At 44.8% G+C, this 16943-nt stretch overlaps 1 protein-coding gene across 2 annotated transcripts in view; it reads left to right on the forward strand.

Moving 5' to 3' along the window:
* The window catches only part of DGKA (diacylglycerol kinase alpha), a 77825-nt gene that overhangs the window by 47387 nt on the left and 13495 nt on the right, over positions 1 to 16943 (forward strand). For both annotated transcript variants that reach the window (XM_061615473.1, XM_061615474.1), the window contains exons 12-23: positions 1196 to 1294; positions 2002 to 2094; positions 4004 to 4077; positions 4505 to 4579; positions 4814 to 4899; positions 5654 to 5743; positions 7156 to 7316; positions 7677 to 7741; positions 8192 to 8282; positions 10249 to 10447; positions 10736 to 10856; positions 11877 to 11937. In XM_061615473.1, coding sequence (XP_061471457.1) covers positions 1196 to 1294; positions 2002 to 2094; positions 4004 to 4077; positions 4505 to 4579; positions 4814 to 4899; positions 5654 to 5743; positions 7156 to 7316; positions 7677 to 7741; positions 8192 to 8282; positions 10249 to 10447; positions 10736 to 10856; positions 11877 to 11937 — 1215 coding nt within the window. The remainder of the gene's footprint in view (positions 1 to 1195; positions 1295 to 2001; positions 2095 to 4003; positions 4078 to 4504; positions 4580 to 4813; positions 4900 to 5653; positions 5744 to 7155; positions 7317 to 7676; positions 7742 to 8191; positions 8283 to 10248; positions 10448 to 10735; positions 10857 to 11876; positions 11938 to 16943) is intronic.

A 16943-nucleotide genomic window follows, 5' to 3' on the forward strand; every position in this document is an offset into this window, starting at 1 on the left:
AAGAGTTCTACATCTAGCTAACTAGCTAAGTTGGAGATGCAAACACTAAGCCTAGTGTTTGCCCTCATGCTTGGAGGAGAGGGAGAGACAAAGAGAAGATGTCTGCTTTCCCTCTCAAGAGAAAGAAGGAAGGAAGGAGACTGGAAGATGTGGTCAACATCCTAACCATATCAGTCTAGCAGGAAGGGAGAGTCAGCAGGAGATCTTTGATCTTATCAAAGGATAGTTATTACCTAGCAATCAGGAGGTTTCCTCTCTAGCTACCCTTGTTAACCCCATGCAGCCTCAACCCACGAGTTCGAGTTGAACCACATATTCCAACACTTGGGGCATAATTGAGATTGGGGCTAACTTTGTATCTGGGCAGCCCTATCCTGGGTTTCTGTTCTATTGTCACACTGTAGTGTAACAGAATGGTAGGAACTGGCTTTATATAGAAAGAAATTTCATCTGTTAGACAAACAAAGTGCTAGTCTATCTAAGGACCAAACTAGATTATGTGAGAAATGCCATTGCATTTCATGCGTCTTGCTTTTTTTAAAAACAGCAGACTTGGGGGGCCCTGATCAGGATCTGGATCACAGTACATGGGAAGGTAGAGTTTAACCATTTCCCCCTCCCTCCATACACGCTAGAGACCTGATTAAAAACGCATACACACGTGTGTGTGTGTATGTGTTGGAAAACAGATAAGTAGATAGATACAATTATTGTTGATCTGGCCATTACAAGATATACATGTACAAGACAATTACGTCAATGAACAAGCTGTAGTAATATCTGATAGTTTAGAAAACTGCATTTAACTATAGAGGCTGGGAACATCCACAGATACCATTTTGTTAGCAAATTGCATTTATTCTCATGGAAGTATTTGCCGTTTCAAATATAAAATATAATCATATAAAACCAGTTTATGCCTTCCTTGCCTAGAGCATAACATTATAAATATTTCTTCTGTTTAGTGAAATTTTAATGCTTTATATAAAGGCAAAACTCTCATTATATCAGTGAAAAGTGATCATCTTTTTTGCCTTGCTTCATGATTCAGAGAGCAAAATAACAAATAGTGATCCTGAACCAGTGTGCAAGATGAAAAGAAGATATAGTGTATGAGACTTTTGGTGGCATCTCTGCACCCTTTCCATTTTGGGAGGAACTCAAAAGAAACTTTTTTTTTTTAATCTCTCCATAGATCCATGACGAGTGCCTGTCTCTCATGCCTTCAACTTGTGATTGTGGGATCCTCCGAGACCATATCTTGCCACCTTCGGCAATCTACCCTGTTGTGCTGGTGAGAGCAAGGGGCTTTTTGAGACACATAGACTACATGCAAGATGTGTGTACATGTGCGCAAATGCACCCCCCACACACAGCACACCTATACATGGTGGACACAAATGGTAGGAATGAGAGTACTGTTCTAAAAACCATGCATACAGACTGTGCCCTGACAATTTTTTGGAGGCAGTACTGTAGAGCAATCATTGCCCATAGTATACCCGTTTGTTTCATGTCTTACCATAGTATCTGATCAAGTAGTTCTGCAATGTCCCATACTGCTTCAAGCTGTAACCCTTAGAAATCGGTGCTGCTGCAATGCCTGTGTGTATGTTTGGATGCAGGTTACATTGCTGAGAATGCCCATGATGCATAACGCACTATTCCTTCAACCCCTGTGCACCAAAGTAATTTTGAAACTATTTTTAAGGTTTTTAAATACATATTTTTGGCTTAGTATGTGAAAGGGTGCATATGTATCCACATATAAGTTCACGTAGCTGTGTAAAGAAGGGGGTAGATAATATGTTAATGCTGACTCTGCAATGCTCTGTGGGTTTAATAGGCTTTTTAGTTTGTGCTGAGAGTGGGCGTTCTGTTTATTTTTTACTGGGCCTTCCTTTTAGGCATTTGACCACAAGGATTTCCATCCTGGAAACAGCCTTAATGCTGTTGTGGTGCCACTTCCCCTGCAGATTCTTGTCCCTTTCTGTGTTCCAGGAGCGACAGAACAGCCAGAAGAACGGAGTCTGTGGGACCCCTTCAGAAGAGCCAGCTCAGCCCTTCACCCCCCCTGAGGGGCAAGCATTGCGGGTGAGCTTGGGGACAGGAAGGAGGGCCAGGCTCTCCCATGCCCCTGTTATTGGCTGCTGGTACCCAGCAGTTGGCACTGAGGTCCTGTGCCTTCCTGAGAAATACCTTTTGTATTAGTATATGATAGTAATAAGCCAGCAAATTGTCATGAGAAGGAGGTTAGATGATAGTGAAAACTTCCCTTCCCTTAAACTGAAACTCATTTGAGCCACTCCCATGCTGTTTTTGCCATGTGTGGATGATGTTAGTGCAGAATGGAGAATACATGGAATATACGTTCTGGTCAGTGCAGTTTTTTTATATGCAGCTTAAGTTCAAACCAATTTCAGCCTTGCATGCTGCCACCCAGCCAAATCCTCAGCAGCTGTTTCTTGCTGGAGCAGAAGACTTGCTGGGTCAGAGGTAGTGATGGGCTCAGTTTCTGCAGTAATTGGATTTGTCATTGAATTGATCATTATTTCTAATATTCTCTATCTTTGTGGAGAGAATTTTGAAGTACTGTAGCAACTCTCTGTGCCTGGTTTCCAGTTCATTCTTCTTTTTTCCAATTCTTTTTAATTTGCTTTGAAATCATAGATAGTGTGATACTTTTATCTATCTACTTTCTGTGTGAGCTCTTCAAATGTGTATTCCCTTTCACTGATACCAATGAAGTGTTGATTGTAACTGACAGACAGAAAGGAGCAAGGAGGAAATGAGGTGTTTCATTGTAAGCAGCAGGGGGAAGACACTGACTTGATTATCTGCCTTAATCTGCTCTGCAAATGCACTCGAAAAGAAATGTAAACAGGCAATCATTACAGAGTTCAGAATAACGGTTGAGACCAGTGAAGACTGGTGAATAAATGGCTATTATAGTATCGATAATTCTCTGCAAAGAAAAACAAATCAGAGGAGATCAGAAAAATGAAAAGATATCACAGGAAAAAGGAATCTGATTGTTAACAACCACCAGGGGGCCACACTTAAAAAGGAAATATAAAAAAGGAGAGAATTCCATCCCTAGCCAAAGGGCTCAATTGCATTGTACAGTAGGCCCCCGCTTGTCGGTGTTCCGCTAATACGGTGGCGCCAGCGGGGTGATCAGCTGTAGCTCAGTGAGCTCCAGCCACCTATCAGCGCGAAAACTCCCCATGCTACAGCTGATTGCGCGCTCCAGCTGACGGATCAGCTGGAGCACGCGAACTCCCCGATCTACAGCTGATTGCATGCTACAGCTGATCCCTGTCAGCTGGAGTGCAGGGAGCTCGCGTGCTCCAGCTGATCCCTGCCAGCTGGAGCACGGGGTGCTCGCGCGCTCCAGCTGATCGCTGTCAGCTGGAGCTCCCGATCAGCTGTAGGGCAGGGAGCTCATGCACTACAGCTGAGTAGGGCCCCACTTTCCAGCCATGTTTGCTTTTCGGCAGGGTCCTGGAACGGAACCTGCCATATGAGTGGGGCCCTACTGTAACCCTAAACTAGTTCTGACTGCTACAGCTTTCCTCTGAAGACCCTGGGTTATGATAGTTTTGGGCAAGGTACTGCAAAATAATTATTAATGATCCCTAGGCTATTGCAGAATTTAAAATGCCCAAGAGATTAGGGGACAGGAGGAAAAACTATGATAAAACTAGTTTAAACTTGTCATATATATGGGCCCACAAAGCATATTCCTGCCTGTCCATAGACCTCTGTGAAAGCAAGGCTTTGTAGCAAAGGGAAGAACTACAGTTGGGTGGATAGGGGTGATTCTCTTTCTGCTGTACCCAGCCATGCTTATATGCCTGTTTCTCCATTCCCCACCCATCCCCCGCAATCTAGGCTGCTGAATCTACTGCTATTTGCTTGTCATAGGAGTCGGCAACTGAATTTGGCCATTGGCCAATCTGATGTCCCAAGCCTTTTCTTGTTTCCATCCCTCTTTCCACAGATCATCCCAGTGCCTGACACTCACCCGTTGCTTGTCTTTGTCAATCCCAAGAGTGGTGGGAAACAGGGAGAGAGGTGAGAGGGGAAATGGGTCTAAAGTATAAATGGGATGGGGTGGAAGGAGGCATTGATGGTTATTTTTCTAGGATGTGTGCCTTACGATCAACACCAATTTTGCTTTTGGATGGTTAGATGCAGTTTGTTTTACAACAACAACATGGAAACACTTTTCTTTCTTTTCATTTCAAGAGTAACTGTGGGTAATCCCTTATACAACAGTATGAGTAACGTGTGGTAGGGCTGCAGGTGTGTGTGTGTGTGTGTGTGTTAAAATTGCTTAGAGCTCCAGATCTGGCTTGTAGGTCACTAGTTGAATATCCCCCATGTATGAAATTTAGTCATCTGTAATCCTATTCCAAAATTGGTTCTCTCTGGCAAAGCGTATTATGAAATTGACCAATGTCTTTTCCAATTGGCCATCTCTGTCCTATCTCATTGGCAGGGTGCTGCGGAAATTTCAATATCTCCTCAATCCACGGCAAGTCTACAACTTACAGAAGGGGGGCCCTGGACCTGGGTGAGTTGCTGTGCACTTCAGTACATGTCAGCCTTGTCTTCCTGCTGGGATACTTGCCCATGATTCACATTTTTTGTAGGCTGAAGGATAAAGGAGGCTGCATGTGGGAAATGCAACATGCAATAAGCAGAGCTGGAGGAATTTTGTGATCTATTGCTGGGTGGCTGTGAATTAGGACTGAGAGGCACCTATGGAATCTGGTGCTAAACCATTTTGTGTGTGCGTTTGTTCCAGGCTGAACTTTTTCCGGGATGTGCCAGATTTCCGTATCCTAGTTTGTGGTGGTGACGGCACAGTGGGATGGATCTTGGATGCCATTGGTAGGTATTTGAGAGACATTAAGGGTTTACATGTTCCCCAGGCTAGTGTGGATTCAGATTCACAAACTTGTTTTTTGTGTGTCAAAATGCTTTCTACTAGTCACTTTAAAAGGGCCAATAGTGTACCCATTGTTGGAAGTGAGGCAAGAGCAACTCCTGTTTTGTTCTTTTGTTTATGTTCCAGAAGGGAGATAGAGTTAGGGTCCTCCAGATGGCTAGGCTTGACTACCTTTACCTGTGATGCTCTGACTGACTTCCTTCCGTCCTTAGACTGATATGCTTAGGGAGGCTTATCTGCCCCTCCTCCTTCCACCCTTTCTTCTCTTCTCCGACTGTCTGAGAGAGAGGAGACATCTTTGTCTTTGCTCTCTCTCCTGAGCCATGAGGGCAATACCATGTCTGGGCGTTGCACCTCCAACTTAGTTAGTTAGTTAGAACTAGGTATGCTGTTCCTATCTACTATGCATTTCTATAAATAAAGTAGTTTTTTCTTATTTTACTAAGTCTTTAAGTCTCAGTGATCCTCATACAGGGTAAAAGCCTGCCACTTAGGTAAACGCACACACTGGCACACACGCATCTCAGATCGTTGACGATCTCTGCTCATTTATACAAATTTATATAACACCCATCATCCTAGCAACAGACTGCCAGCTAACATCACTAATGTTGCCACTCCATGTTGTAAAGAAAGCATCAGTGCCAAAACTCAAAAACAGTGTACCGACTGTTTTCTTTTGCCTTTTCTTTCCAGATAAAGCCAACCTCCCAAGTCAGCCTCCAGTGGCTGTGTTGCCCCTGGGAACAGGCAACGACCTGGCCCGCTGCCTTCGCTGGGGAGGAGGTGAGTAGCACTCACAAATTGGTCTCTGTTTGTTAAGCACCTGCACTCAGACCAGGTGACACACTGGAGGTTGTACTCTTTCCTTGTCCCAGCTAAGACTGTTTAGCCATGTAGATTTCTGCCACAGCCTGGAATAAGACTGGTAGGCCTTATTATTAATAGCAAGGAAGGTGACCTGATGTCAGGTTAACTGAACAAATGATGTACGGAGTCTCCTGGTTTTCTTCCTAGGGCTTTAGACCCTGAATATGAATCTGATGCTGTTAGATATCTCTTGTGTTCTCTTTCTCTATCTTTCTAAAAGTAAAACCCCAGCCTCTGCAATTTTGAGTTCAAAACTTGTATTCCGTAGCTGATGTAGTAGTAGCTCATAAAAAATAATGTGATACGACAGAGTGCTTGCCCTGGACTGGGGCAGCCTGGAGTCAAATGCCTGCTCAGCTGTACAGTTCTTTGCATAGTCTGCCTCACAGGGATGTTGTGAGGTGAGGATGATCCTATGCACTTTTCCCTGAGAGTGAAGAAAGTGCAGAATGCAGCTGTAAAAAGAGTTAAGCACAGCAGCACAAATAAAATAAAACTGCATATTTAAAGGTCTCTGACAGATCTTGGCTCTGTAACAAAAGTGCTTTCTGTTGTGGCTTAACCTTGTCCGTAAATAGTAGCAAGCCAAACATGCTGGCATGGGAATTAGTACTAGTACTGGAGAAAGGAAAGCATCAGAAAAGCAGTTTGAGCTTGGTATTGTTGGAAGTGAGGCAAGAGCAACTCCTGTTTTGTTCTTTTGTTTTATGTTCCAGAAGGGAGATAGAGTTAGGGTCCTCCAGATGGATAGGCTTGGCTACCTTTACCTGTGATGCTCTGACTGATTTCCTTCCGTCCTTAGACTGATATGCTTAGGGTAGCTTATCTGCCTCTCCTCCTTCTGCCCTTTCCTCTCTTCTCTTCTTCGACTGTCTGAGAGAGAGGAGACATCTTTGTCTCTGCTCTCTCTCTCTCCTGAGCCACAAGGGCAACTCCCAATCCTGGGCGTTGCGCCTCCAACTTAGTTAGTTAGAACTAGGTATGCCTTTCTATCTGCTATGTATTTCTATAAATAAAGTAGCTTTTCTTATTTTACTAAGTCTTAGGTCTCAGTGATCTCAATACAAAGTAAAAGCCTGCTTACTTAGGTAAACGCACACACTGGCACACACACATCTCAGACCGTTGATGTTCTCTGCTAACAAATACACAAATTTACACAACAACAGGGATCCCTCTCATCATGATGTGATTCTTAACCTAAACAGGCTGGCCAAGGTGGGGAGTGGATTTCACTTGCTACTTGACCCCTGCCTTCCCCTCTCAACATTTTTTAAAAATCTTAAATCTGTGCCTTCCCCCTGTCTGTTGCGTCCATTCCTGCCCAGGTTACGACGGTGAGAACCTGGTGAAGATATTGAAAGATATTGAGGCAAGCAGCATCCTGCAGATGGATCGCTGGTCAGTGCAGGTGATACCTGATAACCGTGATGAGAAAAGTGACCCTGTCCCCTATGAGATCATCAACAACTATTTCTCCATTGGGGTAGTAAGTATGGAAGGGACAAGTGAAAATTCCGGGGGGGGGACAGCCTCCTGTTTAAGCTTGTGGACGACAAACAGTCATTCTCTGCCTCTCCGTCTTTCTCTGTGTGAAGTCAGTGGCACCAGGGACAGAGACAGCCATGCCTCTAGGTGCACAGAGGAGGGGGCAGGAGGTGTGAAGCCAGAGGGGTACACCGGGTAGCAGAAAGTGGAGAGGATCTGGAGGGGGGAATCTGGGGCATTGAGAGATGGAAGGGGGAGAGGGAGCACTTCGGAAGTTGTGTGGGACACACCTTCCCACTCCATTGTTACCTTCCCACCTCCATGAAGCACCCCCCTTACCTCTGACTCTGTCTCTCTCCAGGATGCCTCCATTGCCCACCGCTTCCATGTCATGAGGGAGAAATACCCGGAGAAATTTAACAGCAGGTTAGCTTAGTACGGTAGGGGCACCTGCTCTTGAGCTGGTCTCTTGCCAGAATCCTCTTCAAGGGTCACGTTTCTGCTCTGGAATCATAAAGATCTTCCTCTGAAGCCAGTCCTATCTGGCATTTTGAGCCTCCTTATTAACAGGAAGCCTCTGCCTCTGGGAAGGGGCTTTTGTGGTCCTGGCCTCTTTGGCACACGACCAGTCCTCTCCCCATCCCCCCCTGCAGAAGCATGTGTGGGTGATCATCTTGCAGCTGACAAAAGCAGGGTGGTTTCTCTCCCCTTCCCCCCAGTGGAGTAGTTGGGCAGTAGAAGAGGATACCCTTCAGAGGGACTATTTAGTCTGGCAAGTCTTGCAGGTGGATGTGCTTAACTGAAGCCTTCCTAGCAGGAGCCAGCCTCATGTTCTTTTCTTTTTTTCTTTTTTTGTATTGCCTTTTTCCTGAACAGGATGAAGAACAAGCTCTGGTATTTTGAGTTTGCCACATCGGAGACCATCTTTGCCACATGCAAAAAGCTCAAGGAGTGTCTCTCCATCGAGGTGAGTGTCCCCCTGGTGGCCCTAGAGTTGAACAGCCATGCTGCAACTGCGATAAATGAGAGCTTGCTTCTGTCACCAATCTTGCCTTTTCTGTTCTCTGCAACGATCTCTGCTATGGATGCACTTTAAGTCAGACTTCATCAGACATTGGTATTCTTGTGAATCCCAGGACTCAGCCTTGGTTCCTGCAAGTGATGTTGCCTTTGAGCATGTGCGATTACCTGTCTTGCCGCTGAGTAGCCAGAAGCAGCCTGGACCTGCTACACATTTGAGATTGTGGCTTTTGTATGCTTCAGTCACAGCACCTTTCATTTTAGAAATAAGCACAATCTCCTCTTCCTCTGCCATCTTTCCGTGGGCTTCTCTGGATGACCTGTTTACTCAGCATTCATCCTGATTTGCTTGCACAGAAGTTACACAGTGCCCATTCTTTACTGAGCATTTGTTCTGATTTGCTTGCAAGGAGAGATTATACATCTTCCCTTCTATCAATCATTATCCCACACTTTTTGGTGCATTCATTAGTCACCTTTCTAGCTGCAAAAAGCCATCTTTTTTTAAAAAGTGGATTTGTTGCACCAGATCACTTTAATTTACTTTCATTGTACAAACCTAAATTTATGGTATATGAGGAATCCCTTTCACAAAATACTGATAGTCTAGAGGTGACCCATGACTAAAGTACCCTAATAGGTTCTTAATGTTATTTTCTGTCAGGTTACATCCACGCCATATGTTTGAAACACATTTATACCGCTTTAGCAGTCATCGTGTCTTCTGAAGCATCCTGGGAACTGTAGTTTACCCCTTACAGAGCTACAATCACCAGCATCCTTCATAAACTACAGTTCCCAGGATTCTTTGTGGGAAGCAGCGTGTTTTAAATTTATGGTGTGGGTGTGACCTCTTCCTCTCTCTCTTTCCCATTCCCTGCTGAGCAAGGCTTGACCTCACTTCAGAACTGTAGGGGAATGACTGCATTTAAAAAGTCAATTACGCCTCTCAATGAGAGATAGTAAACAAGAGAGGGGATGTTAAAGATAAACAGAAACCTTTAATTGAATCCATGAAGAATAAATATAAATGAGTACAACAGTTTTTTATGTGGTAAATTAATAATATTCCATAGTTATTGGATTATGATATTTATGATCCAATATATTTATATTATAATTATAGCAGCTATCTATCTATAATCCTATATTAATATATTTATACAGTAATACTTCAGTTAACAAAGTAGATGTGTTCCGTGACATTGCTTCTTTAACAGAAACGTTGGTACCAGAAGTAGGAATAACATGGAAAGAATAGGGATAGGTTCCTACACCCACTCATAGATGGTGGGGCAGCTTCAACAGGGGCTTAAAGGGTGCCTACCCAGCACCCACCCATTCCTCCTTCCCCTCCTCTGAATCGTATTGTATCCTTCCCTCTCCAAGCCTGGGAGAAAGCAAGAGATCTCTTTAATGCAAAGCAAACGCACAGTCTTGTCAGTTTCACCCTAGCAAAGCAAAGGCACAGACTTACCAGTTTACTGATAGCAAAGACACAGGCTGATCAGCTTCACCTTAAAGCAAAGGCACAGGCTTGAAAGTTTATCCATAGCAAAGCAAAGCTGGTCAATTTCACCTTAAAAAAAAGTCTTCCTTAAAATGAGCTTAGTTCCTGGAGGATGCATTAACTGAGATATTAGTATATATGTGTTTGTCATATTTTTGCAATTATTGTGCTCTCTAAATCAATGTTCTTTAACCTAGGGTCCCCAGATGTTGTCAGACTACAACTTCCATCAACCTCAGCCACTTTACCCAATGGCCAAGGATGGTGGGAATTGTAGTCCAACATCTGGGGACTCAAGGTTGAAGAACAGTGCTCTAAATCAAATCATAAATAAATATTTCTTTTAAAAAATAGAATAATGGTCACTCACCTTCTTTTACCACCCTCATATCCCCATCCCAAGTGCTGTGGGCAGCCTATTGACCTCAGCGGAGCGCTTTCTGGGGTAGCTGTACTCAACATTCCCAGCATGCATGGCGGCTCTAATCTCTGGGGTGAGACCAAAAGACCTTTGGGGGAGGCAGCAGCACGAAGCACAGCGGGGGGAGCAGCACAGCCCCAGGTCATCACTGATGCTGAAACCCTGAAGAACTGTGTACAAGGTGAGCTGAGAAAGGAGCAGAGGTCAGGCTCAGGTAGGCTGGGCTCTTTTAGGCAGGAATGGATGTGAAAACTCAGAACAGATATGGGTTGTGTTGTGACCAAGAATGAGGAATGGAGTGGGGTTCCATAGATGGCAGGCTGGTTTGAAAAGACCAGTCTTATGTGGTTGACACTCCTGAGACATCCCAGGGGAGAGGGTTTGCCAGGGAAAGCAGACAACGGTGGGTAGGTGGGGGGAAACGTCTAAGACTCTCTTCTTCTCCTCTTCTTTGCACTGTGCCATCTAGACCTTAGCGACTGGCGGATGGAGGTGGTGGGCCTGGAGGGCGTGATTGAAATGGGACAGATTTACACAGGACTGAAGAGTGCAGGGAAACGTCTGGCCAAGTGCTCCGAGATCACACTGCGGTGAGTGAGACAGTCATCGTATGGCTGGGGGGAGGGACGGAGGGACTTCTCCTCTACTTGCAGTTCTCATTGTGCACTTCATACATCCTAAAGGAAAGAAAGAGAGGATGACAAGTCACTGGGCCTTCCCTCCACCCTTCCCAAAGAACATCAGATACATGGCCACTGGCAGAGGACGTGAGAGCAGCATCCTTGGCTTAATTTGTGTCAAGATTCAACCCCACATGCTTTTTACAGTATGAGGATTTGGCTCTGGGGCATGTGAAATGATAATGGTAGTGTTTCTGTGCATATGCAGAGTGAAATTCTGTGTGGTTGACCTCTGTCCTTGGGATGTACTCCCAGGCTGAGCCTGGCTTAGTATAGTGTATAATGTAATGCAGAGGATGATCTTGGGCAGACTACTGTATCTCAACTGCAGCTCCACATCTGCAACTTGGGGATAATAATATTGGTCTACCTTACAGGGCTGTTGTAAGGATTACTATGATAATGCATAGTGCTTTGAATAGAAAGTGCTATATTAGTCCTTCTATTTCTGATGTTCAGACTGTGTCATTGCTTATGTAGACAAAATGGCACCACATACACAAAAGAGGGAGGTGTCAGCAGGATTAGTAGAACCTTCAGGTTCATAGAAGCAAACAAAATGTGTAGGGAAAAAACCTAACGGAGGGAAAACAACCCAGTGAAGATTAAGCATGCTGGCCAACTGTCCTGGAAGAAAGCAAAAAACCAGTTGGGAGGTGGAATAGAGTGGAATACTATGAAGGAGGCATGGCTGATGGATTAGATCAGTGAAGGGAACTTCACACTGCAATATTTTGTTGCAGGTCCCACTAATAAATGCTTAGTAGTAATACTAGTATAGGCTGGTCAAGACAAGGAATCCATCCTAAGACACCCATTCATCTACAGAATTATTTCTTCAGATAGTGGAATGAATACTGCTTCAAAAAGTCTGTGTCTCGTGTCTCCATGTTGGCTTCTTACCACCATTTTCTCTTTGTGCTTTTGCAGAACCCTCAAGCATCTCCCTATGCAGATTGATGGAGAGCCCTGGATGCAAGCACCATGCACGGTAAACACCTAGTGCAGGATCAAGGTTGGGGAACTGGATTCCCCACCCAATATGGGCCACTTTGACAGGTGGAAGGGACCTGTCAATCATGTGATGTCACCATAATGTCAGGTGAAGCATTTCCCTTTGTACACCAGCTTGATTTCAAACTGGGCTGCAAAAAAGATCCCTTCAGTAGGCACCAATCAGCTGATCAGCGCTGATTGCAACCTCTGTTTTTGGCAGGGATGGGCTGTGTGATGCGTCCTTCCCTGGCTCTCCCTGTCAGGTTCCTACCTGCTCGTGGTTACTGCCTGTCTCTAGGCACCACCAGGGACTCCACCAGTCCGGACCGCTCTCTCTTATGTTTTCTCTTCCCGCTCTAGCACAGATCTCAACAGATCCCCCTGCTAGGCAACCACCAGTAACGTCCCAATACTAGTATTCCCAGAGACTCTGAATACTGGTATTGTTATTCTCTTCATCGCTGCCACCATTTGTTACAGTTCCCCTTCAGCCTTGGTCATTACCTTACCCTCCCTTCTGGTCTGTGAAACCCCAGCCAAGGATCAGGCCTTTGGTAAACCAAATTAAGTATTTATTACAGATAACAAAGCTAACAAGATTAACAAGATTTCTTCTTAAGGCACATAAACATATGGTTTTACTCAATACTAATCCGAACTCCACCTCCCTCCTGGTAAACAACTCTCTAAACCCCACCAAGCAATCCACTCTTTCTCTTCTCCCCCCAGATTCCACAATTCGCCACCTCACATTCCCCCAGATTTACCTGTCATCCTTTCATTTATACTGTCAGCCATTTTAAACATTCAGCCAATCATCAAGCATTCTATTGCCCATTCACTCCCCCTCCTCTTTCACTACTTACCATGTATACTCTAAACAACCAGCACTTACCATATATACACTAATATATAGGAACATCACATTTCCCCCCCCCCCTTAAACAACTGCAGAGTATTATTCCTGTTCCAGGATTTATACGTCGCGTTAACAAATAAAAGTCTCTATGGGGAAAATGTCTTTCTTTGTTCCTCTGTCTGGTCACGTCACTGCAGTCCCAGCCACTTGCCTGGAAAGTCCATCAGCCAGTACATTGTCCTTGCCTTTGATGAACTGGAAGTCCACTTGATAGTCCTGTAGGGCCCAGGACCACCTCTGCAGCATAGTGTTATGGTTTTTCATAGTCTGCAACCATAACAAGGCCCGATGATCCGTAGTCACTGTGAATCTTCGTCCCCACACGTATGGGCGCAACTTGTTCAGTCCCCACACGACCGCTAGGCACTCCTTCTGGACCGACGAATAGTTTTTCTCCCTCGGCGTCAGCTTGCGACTCAGATACGCCACTGGATGTCTGGTGCCTTCTCTCTCCTGCAGCAAGACGACTCCCAGCGCGAGGTCTGACGCATCTGTAGCCACGATGAATGGTTGCTCATAGTCTGGTGCTATTAATATGGGTCCTTGGCACAAGGCTTGCTTCAGCAGATCAAAAGCCTTCTGACATTCATCCGTCCATACCACACGCTCAGAACACTTCTTCTTGGTCAATTCATGCAAGGGGGTTGCTATTTCCCCAAAATTTCTCACTAACTTCCTATAAAAACCAGCCACACCCAGAAATGCCCTTACTTGTTTTTTGGTTGAGGGGATCGGCCACGCTTGTATTGCCTCCACCTTGCTCCATAAGGGGGTGATTTTCCCACTCCCCACCTTATGTCCTAAATAGATTACTTCCTTTAGTCCAAACTGGCATTTCTTAGCTTTTACTGTGAGGCCTGCTTTTCTTACGGCCTCCAATACTGTTGTCAGGTGTTGGACATGCTCAGGCACCGACTTGCTAAAAATGGCCACGTCATCGATATAGGCCACTGCAAAATCTGACATGCCTCGCAACACAGTATTGATTAGCCTCTGAAATGAACTTGGTGAGTTCCTTAGTCCCATGGGTAAGGTCACAAACTCATATAACCCATCTGGTGTACTGAAGGCAGTTTTGGCTCTGGATTGCTCGTCTAGTTCCATTTGCCAAAATCCTTCACAGAGATCTAGTGTAGAGATAATGGTTGCTGCCCCCAATAACTCTAACATAGCGTCTACCCTAGGCATAGGATACGCATCTGGGACAGTAATTTTATTGATTAGCCGATAATCAATGTAAAACCTTGTCGTTCCATCTTTTTTCGGAACCAGGATAATACTTGAGGCCCAGGGACTGATGGATTCCCTGATCACTCCTAATTCCAGCATATCTTCCACTTCCTTTTTGATCTCATTCAAAACTTTCCCATTCGCACGGTACGGAACAGATCTGATTGGGGCATGATCTCCAGTATCAATGGAATGTATAACTATACTGGTTCGGCCAGGTTTGTTGCTAAAGAGATTCCTATAGGTTTTCAAAACTCTCAGAATCTCTTCTTTTACTTCCTCCTCTACCTCCTCTAACCATTCCACTTGATCTACCCCTCCTTTGTCTTTGCTTTCCTGTACCAAATCTGGAAGTTCAGGCCCACTTCCCTCAGGGAATAAGGTAACTTGCAACACCTGTGCATCCCTGGTATGGTAAGGCTTCAACATATTTACATGAACCACTTTGCTTTTGTTTAATTGGTCTGTGGTGATTACATATGTCACTGTGTCAAGCCTTTCTCTGATGGTATATGGTCCTTCCCAGTTAGCCTGTAATTTGTCATGTTTCCTGGGTATGAACGCCATAACCATATCTCCCACATCATACACACGTTCCCTGGCTGTTCTGTCATACCAGTAACTTTGCTTCTGCTGTGCTTGACTGAGATTCTTTTTCACCACCTCTATCATTTGTTTCACTGGTTCACATTCATCCTTTCTCTCAGCAGGCATCCACAGTCTATATAAAATCCCATTCTCACACACAACTTGATTCCTCAGTTTGTCAGTGAAAGGAATCTGTTGGGCCAGAGCTTGCTCTTTTATTTGATCCAAACTGGTATCCTTATTCAGTTCTTCTCTGAAGGGCTCTGTCTCTTCTCCAGAGACCAGGTGATACAATTTGTCTCCTTCAGCAGGCCTGCTAGTGGTTGCTATGGTGACCTGAGGCTGGTTAACAGATTCCACCCTGTTTGTTTCAGCCCCCCTTAATATGGCTTCTTTTTCTCTGCCAATTTGCTGTCTGGTCACTACATAGATCTTTCCTTGGGCGCCCATTACATCCCTTCCCAGTATTACTGGTTCTTGTTGCTGGGCATTAATGCCTACTTTATATCGGCCCTCTCGGCCTCTCCAAGTCATATCCACCAGGGCCACAGGCAAACTTTCTGGTTGACCTCTCACTCCTTGGATAGTCACAGTTTCCTGAGGTAATATTACCTCAGATTTTATTAAATCCAGCCTCAGTAATGTCTGAGCGGCACCAGTATCAAGCAATGCCCGATAATTTGCCCCTTGTACTCTCACTTCCTCTCTCAGACTTGAATCAAGGTCTGTTACTTCTGTCCAGTTTATCTGGCAAAACTGAACCTTTCTCGCTGTTTCTAAAGCCTTGGGCTCTGTTTTCACTGCCCTTGTCTGAGCAGGATTACTAATGGGGTTGGCAACCTCACATTGAAAACGTAGGTGCCCTGGTCTACCACATTTGTAGCATAATTTCTCCTCACTTTTAGGGTACACAGATCCACTCTGGGGTGTCCTGTGCCCTTCAGATTTTAATGGAGGACTCACTCACTGTGGTACCACATCCCTTCTGCCAGTACTATATGGTCTGGGTTTAAACTCTCTTGATGTTTTCCCCACCCAGCCAGTTCTATTGGAGGCGAAGTGATCCGCCATCTCTGCGGCCTCCTGCACAGATATAGGGGAATGGTCTTTGACCAGGAGCCTTATTTCTGGTGGTAACTGATGGTATAATTGATCCAGTATCATGAGGCTTTTCACCTCTTCCACTGACTGAGCTTTGGCACTACTCATCCACTTTCCAAATATATCCATCAACTTTGCTCCCAGTTCCACAAAAGACCTCCCTGTCTGTATCTGGCAATTTCTGAAAAGCTTTCTAAAATAATCAGGCCCCAGTCTGAATCTTTTAAACACTGCTTCTTTGAATTCAGCATAGGTGACGGGCTTGTCTGAGGGGAAATATTGGTATACCTCTGCCAATTCCCCTTTAATCAGGTTTGATAAATACTGCATGTATTTATCTTCAGGTAGCCCCCACAACTGAGCTGCTTTTTCAAAGGTGCTGAGGTAAATTTGAGGATCTTGACCAGGCTCATAGACAGCAAAGTCCTTTGGAGTAATTTTTATTTTTGCTCCATCTCTCTCTTTCCTTGTCTCCTCAGAGTGAAATTTCTCTCTATCAAATTTTAACTTTTCTACTTGTAATTCAGTATCCAATGCTCGTTGCTTCTCCCTCTCCTCAAACCCCAATCTCATTCTCTCAATTTCCAACTCCCTCTGTTTTTCCTTCTCTGCACCTTCCATCCTCAATCTCTCAGCTTCCAACTCCCGCTGTTTATCTTTTTCCTCAGCCTCCATCCTCAATCTCTCAGCTTCCAACTCTCTCTGGTTGTCTTTTTCCTCAGCCTCCATCCTCAATCTCTCAGCTTCCAACTCTCTCTGTTTTTCCTTCTCTGCACCTTCCATCCTCAACTTCTCTCTCAAGTACTCTATATAAGCGGGATTGCTTAAATATCCTTCTGGGGTCTCTTCTCTGACAGGTTGTTTTTGCTGGGCAGTTGCAAATCCTATAAGTGCTACCCTCAATTCATCTACCCCTTTTACCCTCGTGAGGTAAATTGAATGTTATGCACTTCTCCACCAGCTCCTCTCTTTTCATTTTTATGTATTCAGCCATGGTCACTCACTCTTTGCCACACACTCTTTGCCAGTCACTCTCACAAGTAATCTTGTTTTGTTATTTCTGTTTGCCACACAACTATTAGGGATTGTCTAGTATTCGTATCTCACTGCTACAGCCAACACCTGTGACGTAGTCTCCTTTGTCACCACGTGTCTTTGGGACT

This window comes from Rhineura floridana, chromosome 3 (assembly GCF_030035675.1).
Source record: "Rhineura floridana isolate rRhiFlo1 chromosome 3, rRhiFlo1.hap2, whole genome shotgun sequence".
Lineage (NCBI taxonomy): Eukaryota > Metazoa > Chordata > Lepidosauria > Squamata > Rhineuridae > Rhineura > Rhineura floridana.